Below are 17,041 nucleotides of genomic sequence, written 5' to 3' on the forward strand. Positions count from 1 at the left end.
TCAGATCTATCATTCCATTAAAAGATAACATTATTTGACTACTAAATTACATTTTTCTGTCAATCATCTTGAACATTAGCATTTATATTTTCCGGATTCTCTCCCTTTAAATTAAAACTACTTAGTGAATGGGATCCATTTCGACCCCCTTTTTCATTAGCTATGATTATTGTAAATCTGAACAAATTTGATCAAAGGTTAAATATATAGATCAATTCTTGGACATTTATAAAAGTCATGGAAATGTTTTTAAGTTCACTTTCAAAGAAGTCTTAAGATTAGTAATAAAAAAGGACATTTAGTTATTTAAGATCTTTTTTTTACTAGAGCCCGCCCAACACTATCTGAATTTCTAGCCACTTTTTTCTTTCAACTTCTAATCCTCTAATTTGGGGTCTAGATCATTTATTGGCTAAGGCCTATCTACATATCTCATAAGGCTCTAGCAGAAACAAAGATATTTTGAGTAATTACCTACATCCAACCAAAAGCACTCCTGTGCTTCATTCACTTACTTATATTTTCCTACATTACTTTGGGTTATTCAAGCTAAATATATTGGCCACCACTTCCCCTCCCCAGTTATGTGCCAGGCACTGTGCTAGAGTCTGGATAGACCAATGTGAACACCACCAACACTGTCCTGCTCTTATTTTCTTCTGAAACTTCTTGAGACAGTGACATACCAAGGCAGTGCTTCTCAGACTTTTCAGCCACCTAACCTGAGTATTCAGGAGCCTACAGAACTAAAGGCAGAAATAAGTCAACTCAATCTTCAAAGTCTACCGCTTTATCCTTAAAATTCAGAGGAATATTACTAACCACGACATATTCACTAAAAATCATCTGCTCCCAAGGATATCTCTGAATAAAATTGGATGTTTCAGGAAGATATGAAACTTTTCTATCATGATGTGCATACCCTGGCCCACTCAGACCCCAGTCTGAGAATCATTCTACTAAAAGAACAATTCTCTAACACGTTGTATAAAATAGCAATCCTATCTCTATTTCTCTTGGCACTCCTGATATAATTTGTCTTAATCTTCTTCACAGCACTTACCATAACCTGACATTTTTTATTTTTACTTATTATCTGACTCTTTCCCACTAGAATGTAAGCTCTATGCGATCAAGAACTCCATTTGCTTCACTACTCTACTCCCAGCACCTGGAACATGCATGACATAGTCAGCATTTGATAAATATTTGTTGAGTAATTACTGAACAAATGAGAATCATAGAAAGCCTCACATTTATTTGACATAAAAAATCATTATATATAACTTTTATATTTTCAGAATATCCCTTCATGACAAAATATGTTTTAAAATAACATATTTCAGCCTTCCTACTCCTGATAAAGATTTTGTTCTAACATATAGCCAATTAAAATTTCTACTGTAAGAACTTCACATGTTTATCCCTATTTTAAGGTTCCCTATGTTTCAGTTGGCAAAAAAAAAAAAAAAAAAAAAATTTGAAGTCTTATAAATTCTTTGCTTATATAGTATTTAGCTGGAAAGAGGAGTAGAAAGGAAGCAAAATGTAGAAAGGAGTAGGGAGGAAGCAAAATGTGGAGAGAGGAAGTTGCTGAGTGGATGGATGATGCAAAAGAAATCAGGTGATGTTGGGGAGAATGGCATGTTTTGCTAATGGGGCACGTGGGGAACAATCTGACTGTATTCCATCATCCCCAGTGATCATTGTAGGCTGATCACCCAGGTAACTAGACAGATACCCATTTCTACATCTTGGCTACTGAACTATACAAATTAAAACTGTCTGTCCACTTTTGATTACACAACTGAGAAACTCTAGACCTGCCCTGTCCAAATCAATAGCCACTAGCCACATGTGGCTACCTGAAATGTGGCCTGTATAACTGCAGAACTGAATTTCTGAAATTTTAAAATAAATGTACAAGCTAAAGCTGTGTTAAATGTTTCCCACTAAACACAAACTTTATTGTTTTGGTAGAACTACATTTCATGTTAACTGGTACATCACATAAAATATTACTATTATATTTATTATTGTACATGTACTTCTTACTTTTTAAAAACATGGCTATAAGACATTTTAAAATTACATGTGTGGCTTGTGTTATACTTCAATTGAACAGCACTGCTGTAGAACAACGGTCCTCAACTGGGGGCAATTTTGTTTCCCAAAGACTATCTCACAGTATCTAGGGACATTTTTGGTTGTCACAATTTGGACGTGCTACTGCCACCTATGGGTAGAAGGCAGGGATGCCAGTAAACATCCTACAGTGCACAAGATAACATTATTTTGGAAGCAAAAACATACCTACCTACCACCACCCCACATCTCTTATGAGAATAGATCTGAGAAAAGCACCCATTGCATAAGGGAGTAATGAGAGGAGACAGGAAGGAGAGTAAGGTGGTTGGTATTTTGTGAAAGATGAAGAATTTATGATTTCTGATAGGATTTCAAAAGGCAAAAACAACAGGATGAGGAATACAGTTTCTTTCCTTTTTTTTTTTTTCTTTTTTCTTTTTTGAGACGGAGTTTTGCTCTTGTTGCCCAGGCTGGAGTGCAGTGGTGTGATCTCGGGTCACTGCAACCTCCATCTCCTGGGTTCAAGTGATTCTCCCACCTCAGCCTCCCGAGTAGCTGGGACTACAGGCACATGCCACAACGCCTGGCTAATTTTTTGTATTTTTAGTAGAGACAGGGTTTCATTGTGTTAGCCAGGATGGTCTCGATCTCCCGACCTCGTGATCTGCCCGCCTCAGCCTCCCAAAGCGCTGGGATTACAGGCGTGAGCCACCGTGCCCAGCCCAATTTCTCATACTGATTGTGCAATGGAAAAACTACTGTCAACGAAATGCATATGAGAATGAGTAAGAAGACTCAGGCTACTCAGGACCAAAGCTCCTGCAAAAATTTAGGGAAGAAAATCCTGAAGCGATTCCTCAAGGATCTAGAACTAGATGTACCATATGACCCAGCCATCCCATTACTGGGGATATACCCAAAGGATTATAAATCATGCTGCTATAAAGACACATGTACACGTATGTTTATTGCGGCACTATTCACAATAGCAAAGACTTGGAATCAACCCAGATGTCCGTCAGTGACAGACTGGATTAAGAAAATGTGGCACATATACACCATGGAATACTATGCAGCCATAAAAAAGGATGAGTTTGTGTCCTTTGTAGGGACATGGATGCAGCTGGAAACCATCATTCTTAGCAAACTATCACAAGAACAGAAAACCAAACACCACATGTTCTCACTCATAGGTGGGAACTGAACAATGAGATCACTTGGACTCGGGAAGGGGAACATCACACACCGGGGCCTATCATGGGGAGGGAGGAGGGGGGAGGGATTGCATTGGGAGTTATACCTGATGTAAATGACGAGTTGATGGGTGCTGACGAGTTGATGGGTGCAGCACAGCAACATGGCACAAGTATACATATGTAACAAACCTGCACGTTATGCACATGTACCCTTAGAACTTAAAGTATAATAATAATTTAAAAAAAAAAAAAAAGAAAATCCTGAAGCCTTAAGCTGAGTACACTGCGGCTTCAACAGGAACAAAGGGAATAATTAATTATCTCTTAATATTTTGAAATTATCTTTTTCTTTAAATATCCTAATCACATATATCACATAAACATATTTCAAGGATGATATATGAGCATTATGATGTGTTTAAATAAAGTTGATAATCTTTTTAAATTAGTCAGTAGTCCCAAATGGGATTAGACAAAGTCTTAAGCTAAGGCTGAAAAAGGCTTTTAGGCAGACAACACTTACCTCTCTGTGTCAAGTGCCTCCTCATTTTTCATCCATTTAATGGTTGGAGTAGGAAGTCCTGAAGCAACACATGGCAACACTACATCCTGACCAATGACTCTGACTAAGGGAGAAGGCTGTTTCAAAAACACCAAGTCTGATGTCACCTCAGTATCTAAAAGAAAAAAAAAAAAAAAGCCAAAACAAAACAACAAATTAACAAAAGACAATAATTAAATAAAGGACAAAACAAGCCGGGCATGGTGGCTCACACCTGTAATCCCATCACTTTGGGAGACTGAGGAGGGAGGACTGCTTGAGCCCAGAGTTTGAGACTAGGGTAGGCATATAGCCAAGACCCCATCATTACCCCCACCCACACACACACACACACAAAAGACAGAGCAATTTACCGCTTTAATCTTGAGGAACGACTAGTTCTTATTCAGTCTGTGTGGCTTTATATGACAAAATATTTTAAGCAAAAATAATATAAAGATTTCCATTCAAATTAGCAAACACTTCTCAAACAAATTCTATGTGCAAAGCATTGTGCTAGCCTCTTTAGGGGTCCTAAGGACATATAACGTACCGCTCCTGCCTTCAGGGTACGTACTTGTCAATCAATTGAGGGATATTTGACATGAATCCCCTTCACGTTGAAAGATAAGATAAAAGCCATATGAGTGGTACAAACAGCGGAGACTGAGTAAGCTCAGGACCCTTGGCATCTTCCTCCTTGGTATCCTTATCCATACTCACAGGGATAAGAGGTTTCCTTTCTTTCCTGTATCTGTGTATTATTTCTGAAAAGCTTTCAGAGTTTCATCTCTTTAACTTGCTCACTTAGTCTGTCAATCCCTTGATTTTGTAATTGAGCAACCATCTAGCTACTACTATATTTGTATATTTCTTATTCAGACATTAGAATTAACGTGTGTTCACTTTATAGAGTTGTCCTCTTGTGGAAACATGGAAAGGCCACACTCTTGTGGGCAGAAGATAGAGTTCTCTCCTCAATAGGGTAATATTAACTTAACATTGAGTTTTGACAAAAAAGGTCTCAGGCCGAAGAGATATGACTCTTGTGCTCACATGCTTTGGAAAAGATGTTCTACAGCCACGATAACAACCTCCAGGACTAGCCTTAAACTTGTTTAACCTATTAGTGACAGTCCTGTGGCCATGGTAACAAGGAAACATTGCCTAATCGATTACTGACAACTCACAAGGGTGAACGTGCCTTTGAAAGCCAAACAAGCTCAGGCTTTGAAAGTCAGCCAACTAATGGTACAGTCATTTGCTTTTAAGGTTGACGTTAACTTGCTCCCACCTCCATAATCAACCACAAAATATGTTTCTATGACTGACATTAATCCACCTCCGTCTCTTAACCAGTACAACCCAAAACAATGTCTTCTGAAAAATTCTATAGGAGATCAGGACTTAGCTTTGCTCAAGAAAACTATGTTTGACGAGCACAACTCTCCCTTACTTAAGTAAGCAAAACATTCCACGTTATGTTTTTGTTTCAGATGTTGAGTAGTGATCTCATCTTTTGACACTACAAACCTTGTTTTCTTGGATCCCATTTTGAGGATTTGCTTAAATGCTACCCTAGGTGTTGAGAAGTTCTTACCTCTGTCATGTAAAAGCAAGTGAGCAAGCAGGCTGAACGATATTGGTATATGGCAATAGTTCTTTTTTAAAATTCACCTTGAATTACTTAGGTATATTTTAATCAAATTTTGATAAGAATCAATTAAACAAATTCATAGCAAATATTACTGGCTTCTATATGCCAGAAAGTGTTTTTGGCAGCAGACAAAATTCCCTGCTCTGGTTGAGTTTACGTACTAACGAGGGAGAGAGACAAGTAAGATAGAATATGTCAGATGGTGATACGTTCTGAAGTAAAATGAAGGTAGAAGGAGAAAACACTGGGGGTGGAAATCAAAGATTGTTGTTTTAAACACAGTGTTCAAGAAAGGCTTCACTGATAAAGTAATATTGGAGCAGAGAGATAAGAGAGTGACCCAGGCAGGTATCTGAGGAAAGAGGATTCCAGGTAGAGAAAATGACCAAAAGCATATCTGGAGTATCGCAGAAACATAAAGTGATCACAATCTTCGAGTGAGGGAGAGAAGAGTAGGAGATGTGACAGGTGAGAGAAAGCAAGAAAGTGGTATTAAGATTATAAATCTTTACAGGCCAAAACTTTAACTCTGAATGACACAGAAAACCATTAGGGAGTTTTGAGCAAAGGTGTGACAAGATCTAATAATATACACCTTACACTGGCCACTGTGGCTCACACCTGTAAGCCCAGCACTTTGGGAGGCCAAGGTGGGAGAATCACTTGAGCCCAGGAGTTCAAGGCCAACTTGGGCAATACGGCAAAATCCCATCTCTACAAAAAATACAAAAAAATTAGCTGGATGTGGTGGTGTGAACTATTAGCCCCAGCTACTCGGGAGGCTGAGGTAGGAGGAACACTTGAGCCCAGGAGGTCAAGGCTGCAGTGAACCAGGATCACACCACTGCACTCTAGCCCGGGTTACAGGGCAAGACCCTGTCTCAAGACACACACACGCACACACGCGCACACACACACTTTAAAAGATACTGTCCTTGCTGAGAATATACTGAGACAGAATTGACGAGGGATAACGACAAAAAAAAGAACCTGGATTTTTAAAAAGATCAGTTGAAGGGCTATTAGGAACACCCTCAAGAGTTGCAGCTCACAGTCCTGCTTTGCAAACCCATCCATAGGTTAAAAATGAGCCTATTTAACAGACATAGAACTCTTCCCAAATAATGTAGGGATGGTTCAATTATATTCAGAAACTCAAATTTGAGATGAGAAATATGGAGGGGGCACCTAGCAGTAAGAACAGAAGGTAAACAGTAATGAAACACCAAAAGGCTAGAGGGGCTACGATGAGCTACAAGTGGGAGGAAGTTATGAGTAAGCAGAAGTTATACAGTGAGAAAAGATATACAGAATTGATTATGAGGAATGCCAGAAGGGGCAGGAACTGAGAAGACACACAAAAAGAAAGATTCAAATAGGAGCTGAGTTTACACTAAAATGGGGAGTATAAAGATCCAAGGACTCTTGCCTGCCATTGCCTCTAGAGCCACCATGTTAACACTTACCACCCAACCCATCCCTTATATGAACTAGCCTGGATGGGTATCTGATTTGTATAAGTGAAAAGATCTAACAATAAAAGTATCCTATTGTTGGGGAGAAGGCTTGACAAAAGATACAGAGCTAAATTTTTAATAATGCATTCCCTAAAGAGTGGATCTTCTGGCACATTTTCTTCTTTTCACTCCTGTAAGAAACTGAGACTCCTTATGCTGACAGTAAAATGTCATACCACATATTAACATTGGTTTTTTTTTGTTTTTTTGTTTTTTTTTTGAGATGGAGTCTTGCTCTATTACCCAAGTTGTAGTGCAGTGGCACAATCTCGGCTCACTATACCCTCCACCTTCCGGGTTCAAGCAATTTTCCTGCGTCAGCCGCCAGAGTAGCTGGGGTTTCAGGCACCCGCCACCACGCCTGGCTAATTTTTGTATTTTTAGTAAAGACAGGGTTTTGCTATGTTGGCCAGGCTGGACCTCAGGTGATTCACCACTTCAACCTCCCAAAGTGCTGGGATTACAGGCATGAGCCACTGTGCCCGGCCAATATTCATTATTTTTAAAAATTCTAACAGAATAATGTTTACCCATTCATAAACATAAAACCATCAGTCCTGATAATGAGTTAATACCTGGAAGAACCTTCAATTCAACTTCATCACTATACTTTGGTGGCCCACCACTTTCCACTATGCAGCGATAAAGCCCGCCATCTCCTTCAGTTGCATTGCTGATAACCAGCATTCCACTTGGAAGTTTGATAACTCTATCATCCAGAAGAAGCGGGTGTCTGTTCTGTTCCCACCTCACAAACGGGACCAAATCTGCATTAACTTCACAATTCAGAATTGCGCTGTTCCCAGCATAAACTGAGGAAGGTTCTGGTTGGCTGGTAAATCTTGGAAGACCTGGACAATAAAGGAAAAGAAGAAATAAAATTTAATTAAATATTACTTTAAAATTTTGTCTTGGGGGCCAGGAGCAAGTCAGCCCACATGGCTACAACATATGGCAGAACCAGGGTTGAGAAAAAGGTCCACAGAAATTAGCTAAATACAGGAATACTGGGCAAATAAGTAAATGCATTAAGGATAACTGGAATCAGATTCCTCACAGTTGGAGAAGCAAGGTACAAACACTGAAAAGGAGATGGGTAGAATAAGTCCTATGGTACTGGTCTAGAATGGAGGTATCAGTGTAAACGTCATGGTTTTATATAATTATAGAAATAAAAATATATATGGGTGCCTATGTATGTGTGAAATATTTATACATTTTGTCATTACATATTCATTGCTATACCTATATACATATATACACCTATATACTTCCTAGCCCTGTCCACAGAGAAGGTCCAGCATTGCTATCACTTCAGTAGCAATGGTACATATGGTGTCTCTACCTTTTCTAAATAACATTCTTGGAGAAATGCCCAATTCTAAGAGTGCAGATGGAGAGAAAGTACAAGATGAACCTGGGACATCTTACAACATAAAGAAAGAAAAGTGTCCAAAGAACAATGAAGACATATCAAAAGGGCATAGAAGTCAGACTGAAGGGAGCTTCCTCTGGTTAAATCTGGGATAACAGTATTAACATGCACTATAACCCACTGAATAAAACAAGAATCTGTGAGTTCGTGCAAATGCAAACAAGTAAGTGGAAGAGAAGGAAAAGCTCTACCGTACAGAAATGATGGAACTAGAAAAATCACCACTTGATAGTAATAACTGATTCAGGCATGAATCTCAATGGATACTAAAACTAGTAAACAAAAATGTGATGAGGAACAGTATATTTACAGAATATCAAAGTATCTCTTCCCAAAATACTCATTACTAATTAACAAAAGTACAAAGCTTTACAATGGAGAAACACTGCACAGACCATCTTAGGTAGTAAAAGTTAACATCACCAGCAACAGAACAAAATAGCACATGCTTCTTGGCATGATGCACAGAGAACACAGCATTACTTCTGTGGTATTTCTCCCAAAACTGCAAAATCTGAATCTATTCATGGGAGAAATCGAACAAACCCAAAATGAGGCAAGGAAAAACCAAGTTATGTCAAAAGAGTTTAAAGAGACACAACTACTAAGTGAAATATGTAATCTTGGGCCAGAAAGAAGAGTATGTGTGGGAGGAGGACAGGGGGGTACTGTGCTTTGGGTTTACTATAAAGAACATTATTGAGATAATCAGTGAAATCTAAATTAAACGGTAGTGTTGTATTATAGTTAATTTCCTAATTTTGATGGATATCTGTGGTTATCTAGGAGAATGTCCTTGTTTCAAAGAACTATACACGTGGGTATTTAGGTGGCAGTTACAGGAAAACCTGTCTGCAATTTACTCTTAATGGCTCAGAAAAAATATGTATTTGGATGTATGCATATTTGGGGGATAAGGCAGATATGATAAGATGTTACCAATCAGGTAATCTAGGTGAAGCTATATGAGATTTCTTTGTTCTATTCTTGTACCTACTCCCTAAGTTTGAAATGATCTCAAAATAAAATGTGAACCAAAAATGTCATCATAAATATAGATGCCACAGGATGCAGTAGCTAAGAGCAACAGTTTTCAAGTCACATATCTGAATCTGAATCCCCATACCACCACTTCATGGGTGTATGAAGCTTGCAAGTTATTTAACCACTCCCTAAGACTCAGTGTCTTCACAAGTAAAATGAGAATAATAGGCCTCACAGGATTGATAAAAGAAAAAAAAGTACTTAAAATAAATAATTTATATATAGTATATTGCATAAACACTTAACTAGCTATTATAATTAATATCTAAAAAGTGAATGCTATGCTCAGAATGAAACAAAATGTTTCTTCAAGGAAGAACAAACAAATCATGAGAAATGATTACAGGTTTTCTAGTTTTATGACGGTGAATTAGTTCAAACATAAATCACACAGGTTTTACAGCCCTGCAATAAGCTTTTTCTTTTTCTTTTTTTTTTTCATTTCAAAGGGATTTTTGCAGGAAAAAAAATAAAGATAAAATTATCCAAAAAAAATCTGCTTTTTTTCCTTGAGCTCCCATGATTTGACCAAAAATCTACTTTTAAGAAACCAGAATACCAGAAGAAAGGAATTAACAAAGAGAAACACAGAAACTAATAAAGTTGGGGAAAGGAGGAAATCTTAATCAATAAAACCAAAATATGGTTCTATTTTAATTTAATTTAATTTTTTTTTTTTTTGAGACAGAGTCTCACTCTGTCGCCCATGCTGGAGTACAGTGGCACAATCTTGGCTCGCTGCAATCTTTGCTTCCAGGGTTGAAACGATTCTCCTGCCTCAGCCTCCCAAGTAGCTGGGGTTACAGGCGTGCACTAGCATACTGGCTAATGTGTGTATTTTTAATAGAGATGGGGTTTCACCATGTTGGCCAGGCTGGTCTCAAACTCCTGACCTCAGGTGATTCGCCCATCTCGGCCTCCTATAGTGCTGGGATTACAGGCGTGAGCCACTGCGCCCAGCTCAGTTGTATTTTTAAGAGTCAAAAAATTCTTCCTCCTGAGGTCTCATGAAAATTAGTAATTTTTAAGATGTAAGCTCACAAAAACATATGGAGAATTGGCAGACAAGAGATTTCAAAAAATTTCTGAGTAGGGAAAGCACATGGAGGACTAGTAACTGACATATCAAGGCAGGGAACGCTGCAGCTTCCTGCGCTCCCAAGAAGGAAGCCAGTTGTCCTGCTGCCTCTGGAGAACTACAGGACAAAAAGGAGAGTGGGAGTAAGACCTGGAGTTGACAAGAGGATATTAACAATGTCTGTATATAGAGCACCCTATTACCCTACCTCTGGGCACAAAATACCCACAGCCAGCATACTGCTCAGGCAAAAAAACAGAAATTTTGGTTGTGGAGAAATGAGACAGCTCAGGGAAAAAGACCTCTCATACTTAATTCTATGAGGTACCTATTTACTGATCTTTTAAAAACTTCCCTTCTTGCTTGACTTGGCTACGATCAGTACTACTGCTTGCAACCAAAAAACTCTAAGAGTCTTTTAGAATGGCAATTTGGCAGAATTTTAAGTTTTATTGAGATATAATTTATATACCATAAAGTTCACTATCTAAAGTACATAATTTAATATTTTTTAGTATATGAATAAAGTTGGGTAATCATTACCATAATCTAGTTTCAGAACCTTTTCATCATTCCAGAAAGAAATCTCGTACTCACTTGCAGTCATTCCGCATAACCCCATACCTACCCCACAATGCCTAGGAGTGGAATTGCTGGGTCATATGGTAACACCATGGTTAACATTTTGAGGAACTGACAAACTAGTTCCTTTTAATTGCGCACACACACAAGTGTATATTATGATCCAGGAATCCCAATTCCAGTAATCTATTTTATAGAAATAAAGATTTGCAGAAGGCAGTTCACTATAGTATTGCCTATAATATCCAACAATTTAATCCATTTAACTGTTCATCAACAAAGAAATCTTCAAATAAATCACAGTAAGTATATCTAGACAATGTATACTATGCAACTATTTAAAAGAACTTTTATTTAATCACTTAGCTTGGATACTATTTACTCCTGATACCTAGGGCCAAGAGTGGGTTAAATAACTTTCCTACAGAACCCTGTATGCAGTCACCGCAGAATGTATCACCTTTTATGGTGCTGCTTGCTTAGATACTGGGTCAAAAAATGCTTCCTGAAGGTATCAAAGCTAAGAGAAAGAATGGACAAACTTAGCAGAGGAGAAGAAAGTGAGGAAAAGGTGGAGGATAAAATTAACAGGCAGTGGGGATGCCATAAGCAAAGGGTGGAAGGCAGAGAATAAATGAAAGGAAAAAAACACTCAGTACTGCCAGTGCTTATAACTGTGGTGAGGGTGATGGTGGAGGTAGGGGACAGGAGTGGGGACAGAGGCAGGGTGAAATGTTAAGAAATAAGGTTGGAGAAGTGGAGGACAGCTCATAAAAGGAATCAACAGGCCTGTTATTTGAGAGTTTAGATGTTACCTTGATGGTGTTACTGGAGGATCACTGAAGGATGAGAAAGAGTACTCTAGCCAGGTTGGAGACTGGACTGGAGGAGGGGAAGAGTAAGGTAGCAGGCAGATGCTTACAAGGCTGTGCTGAGGAAACACTGGAAGTTGCCTCGGGAAGGAGAAAGTGGATTAAGTACAGAGAAATTAAGAAGCAGAATTCACTGGATTTAATGATAGTATGTGGGGGGACAGCTGAGAGGAAGGAGCCCATGAATAAAGCCCAGATAAGAGACATTTAAGAACTTAAATTATAAACACTGACCTCATTATAACATTGTAAAGGCAGTCATTATACTAATTTATTTAAGAAACATGTTGGAGAAAGCCTGGCAAATAGATTATTTAAGGGAGAGAGAAGAAAGAAAAGAAAAGAAAAGGGAAATGAAAAGAGAAAGAAAAGAAAAGGAAGAAAAATATAAAGAGAAAAGAAGGAAGAAAGGAAAGAAGGGAGGGTAGAAGGGAGTGAGGGAGAGAGAGAAGGAAAGAAAAGGGAAATTTTCTATCCTCAGTCTATGACTACGGAATAATTACAGAAACTTTTTGCCACACCCAAATTCAACTTTGAGTATTTGTCCCCAAAGAGAAAAAAAAAACAGCCATTGTGCTCTGAAAGTACGAGCAAATACACTCTGGAGTGAGCCTGAGATGGGAAACCATAATCCTGGAGTAGGAATGAGACGGGAGACTACTATCTCTAAGGTCCTGTCTCACACGTGGGCATCTCACCAAGGTGAGAGTAAATACAGGACTTAACGATAACATTTTTGTATAACATGACCCTTCACAAAAACTATTTCCTCTGGTACTCAAGTAAAGAAACACTATCTCAGGAATGCTAGTATCTACTATAAAACAGACATGACTTACTTAGAAACCACATCTTATTCTTCTAGATCCCTAATTTTTCTTACATTTTCCACCATTCTTCAAATAAGGAAACTCTGAAAAGGAGGGAAAGTTCCTCTCTTTATAACTTTCTGCTCTCCACCTTAATATACACTGTCTAGATTTTAAAACAATTAATCCAATTGAATGTCATTTCCTTGGTTAAGGCATCAAGGAACCAGGATTCTGACTTTACTTCAAGTTTTACAAAACTATACTAAATGGCTATGCTGGGTAAGATAGAAGTTGGCCATCAAAGTGATTTAATTTTCCTATACCACTTCCTCTGCCACTTCCACGTTTAAAAGGAGAAAAGAACTGCTCAGTACTTCTGATAGCAATATTAAGCCATCGGACAAGTGGAAACACGCTACAGTTTATTCTCTATGGCACTGAGCAAACCCTATAGCAAGGTCCCATACACAGAGTATATGCACAGTTGATATCTGTTAAATGAGTAACATCTGTTAATTTGTTGCTACTAATTAAATGAAAACTCCAAAAGAATAGTGCTTTTATCAAGATGTACGTGTTACAAATATTTGAAAATGCAAAAAAAAAAAAAAAAAAAATCACTTAAACCTTACCTGCCACTGTGAGCTTGGCTGTTCTACTGACAATAGTTCCAAGACTCTCAACAGTGGCCACACACTGATAATAACCTTCATCAGGTTTATTGTGTTTGGAATGCACCACGTTGCTGATAAATAAAGATCCATCTGGGAGAAGCTGGCGTCGATCATCTGATGCTAAGTTTAAAAAAGTTCCATCTTTTTTCCATTCAATTTTTGGAGAAGGCTCAGAATATGCTGAACAGTTTAATATAACAGAAGAGCCTCTAACTGAGAGTGTATCCACCGGCTCCACCAGAAAATAAAATGGAGTGAACGTTCGAATGCTGGCTCCTACAAAAATAAAGAAAAAGAACAAAGTTAGGCAAACCTTTCTTCTACTATTTCTGTCAGAAAATATATTACTAACGAGTCCAAAAATTATTAACTGTTGCTCTTTGGATATGACACATAAATATAGTAATCTCACTATGAATGTCTAATAAATAAGATTTACTTTCAAATAGGAAACCAAACTTTGACCAATTTAGAAGAACATTAGGGGGAAAAAAAAAACCTTCTACCTGAGATAAACAAGCCTTGTTAAATGACATGAGTATCTAATAAAAGTTTTATTTCAAACCCTAGAATTAGATTTATAAATACTTTAAGTTACTGCATTCAAAGTGAAATTCTCTATTGAACATAAAGGAGGCAGAAAATTAAAATGATTCTTCATTAAGAGGTATCTTTTTATGTTTGTTATTAGTATTTCCTTCATAAATTTACTATACACACACATTGTCCATTTTTCTAGTGAATGTATTCATCTGACTGAATTAAAAAGCAATCTGCTATCATATTTTACAAATATTCTTTTTTCCATTGACTTTATAATATTTGTTATAAGAATAAATTTTAAGCTACACAAAACTAAAAGTTATACTTAGGTCTTTTTTATCCCAAGATTATAAAAAATTTCAGCCTTGCTTTGTTCTATTATTTTGTGATTTTCTACATTTAATCTTCATCTAGAATTCATTTTAGTGTAAAGAGCACGGGGGGAATTAGCTTAATTTTTCTAAGTCCCTGTCAGTTCTTTGAACATGGGAAGAACAAAATTTAAAGAAAAATATTTGCTATAAACCTTATATTCTCAGCCTGTTGGAAAGCTTTCCAACTTAAAGCTTTATCACTTTTCTTCAAGAAAACTTCTGACCAATTCCCTTGTAAATAACTCAAGTTGTCATCAGCTTTCTTCATGTGAAAAATCAGAGAAACCTAATCCAGCAAATGAAACTAAGACTGTTTTTCGAATATATCTACACCTCTTTATAATTTATTAACATTATGAATTTAAGGATGACACAAATTATATATTATATAATGAACAAATAGCTCTAAAGAAATACAAAACACACTGGCAGAGGGAAGGAAATCACATTCAATTGTTTTAAAAGTTTTCCAACACTTCAATGATAAGCAAATTCTAATTCTAATCAGACTAATTACCCTTTCCCAAACACCACAGGCAGGTATTAGAAAAGAGATGGCTGGGCACAGTGGCTCACACCTACAATCCCAGCACTTTGGGAGGCCAAGGCGGGTAGATCATGAGGTCAGGAGTTCAAGAACAGCCTGGCCAACATGGTGAAACACCACCTCAACTAAAAATACAAAAATTAGCTGGGCATGGAGGCACGTGCCTGTAGTCCCAATTAGTCGGGAGGCTGAGACAGGAGAATCACTTGAACGCAGGAGGTGGAGGTTGAGTGAACCGAGATCACGCCACTGCATTGCAGCCTGGCAACAGCGAGATTCCGTCTCGGGAAAAAAAAAAAAAAAAAAAAAAAAAAAAAGAAGAGTTTCAGGTCTCCATGCCCATTTAATGACTATAAAATTTATTTTATTTTTCAAGTCTTAAAATTCCTGAAAATAAGCTTAGAAATTTTTCAAAAGTAACCTGCAATTAGTTTCTTATTGCTACCAAAATGTTTATGTTGCATTAGTTTACTGGAATCATAGTAGAATAAACATATAAACAAAAAGGAAGTATAAAAAGATAGCTAAACTAAGAGAAATTACTTTTATATCTTTACTTAGTAACTATTAAATCTCTATTATACCCCCCAAACTTAACTCAGAAACTTAAAAAATAAATGTGTTAGATTGGTGGTTAAAATACGCAAATTAAAAATCTGAAATATTGTATTACTGATAATAAAATACATTTTATTTCAAAATTACAACACAATTTTTGCCATTTGAAAAAACACCCCCCCAAATTACAATTTAAAGGTTTTGCAGTTTAACACTGCCTTTTTTTTTTTTTCATTTTTAAAATTGAGCCAGGTTGAACACAAAAAAAGTATATGTGTTTGAAAAATTAAGAGCGAATTACACTCATAGGAAAGCTTATAAATGCCTTTCAAAATCAAGGCACTTCAAAATGTTTACAAAAAATATTCACTCTAAATTATTGAGAACACAGTGTTACTTAAATATTTCTGTATATCATTCTGTATTTTGTTCCCTCAGTAGGAGGGCAGTGACCTAAGATATCCTCTCTTCACTTAAAAACCCTCAAAGGCTTGCTGCTGCCTTTTGCAAAGAAAACTGAAGAAACTCCTTTAGTCGACCGTCCCGTCAGTCACCACCTGATCTAGCTTCTGCCTATCTCCAGCCCCACTGCATTGTTCTCTCAGTCAGCTCCCCACAGCTCCTGCCTCTTCACACAAGCTATTCCCACCACCACTCCTTTTCAGTCAGTTCCCAGTCTTCCCTCAAGCTCAGCTTAAATACCATTTGCTCAGAAATGCTGTCTGTCCCAGGTGCCCAGGCAATGTTAGTTTTGCCTGTTCTAAGCAAGCATGGTGTATGCGCTACCTACAGAGCACTCCAAAGGTTCTTAATCTTTGAATATTTGTAATAACTTGTTAAAGTAGAGAGGTCCCCAAACTTGCTTGGCTCCTGGTACCCTTATTTTCTCTCTGATTTCTTTTAAGAATTCCATAGGTCAAAAGAAACAGCTAACCATTCTATCTTTTTTTAACAGGTTCAAACAAATGAGTATCTATGTCCCAACAAATTAGCACCTTTTTGAAAAAATAATACATGCAAACTGAAATATATATATGTATTTATATATACACATATCTATTTTTATATATATTTCATTTTAAAATAACCACAATTAGTTACTATGGGATGTTTGCACCTATAGGGCCCCGCACAACTTCTAAAACTTAGATGCTGTGCAACTAAATACTGCCACCCACATTTCCTGTCCCACACTGATTTTTGCATAGTACTTGCTTTTTAAAACAGTAACCACCAGAAGTTCAACTTCGCAAAGATATCACAGCTACAAAATGAAGATGGCACAATCAGATGTTGAAACTGTGAACTACCTTGAGCTAGAAGTTCACATGGTGTCCAACAGATGTGGCCATGTTTCCCTACAAGTTTGAAATGACCCTGGGAGTTCTCTGAAGTGCCTTTGGGTATCTCAGGGTACAGTTCAGGAACTGCAGGCTTATGATCTATCTTTCTACAGTTTTCATTTGTTATATTCCCAGTACCCACCTAGCATGGTGGACCAATCTTTAGATTATATAACCAGA

At 37.4% G+C, this 17,041-nt stretch overlaps 1 protein-coding gene across 10 annotated transcripts in view; it reads right to left on the reverse strand.

Annotated features, from left to right (window-relative positions):
- The window catches only part of LOC105463782 (neogenin 1), a 258,380-nt gene that overhangs the window by 173,661 nt on the left and 67,678 nt on the right, over positions 1–17,041 (reverse strand). For all 10 annotated transcript variants that reach the window (XM_011711090.3, XM_011711085.3, XM_011711087.3 and 7 more), the window contains exons 2-4: positions 13,455–13,772; positions 7,575–7,850; positions 3,808–3,961 (exon numbers count right to left, since the gene is read on the reverse strand). In XM_011711090.3, the coding sequence (XP_011709392.2) occupies positions 3,808–3,961; positions 7,575–7,850; positions 13,455–13,772 (748 nt within the window). The remainder of the gene's footprint in view (positions 1–3,807; positions 3,962–7,574; positions 7,851–13,454; positions 13,773–17,041) is intronic.

Source organism: Macaca nemestrina, chromosome 7, assembly GCF_043159975.1.
Source record: "Macaca nemestrina isolate mMacNem1 chromosome 7, mMacNem.hap1, whole genome shotgun sequence".
Taxonomy (NCBI): domain Eukaryota; kingdom Metazoa; phylum Chordata; class Mammalia; order Primates; family Cercopithecidae; genus Macaca; species Macaca nemestrina.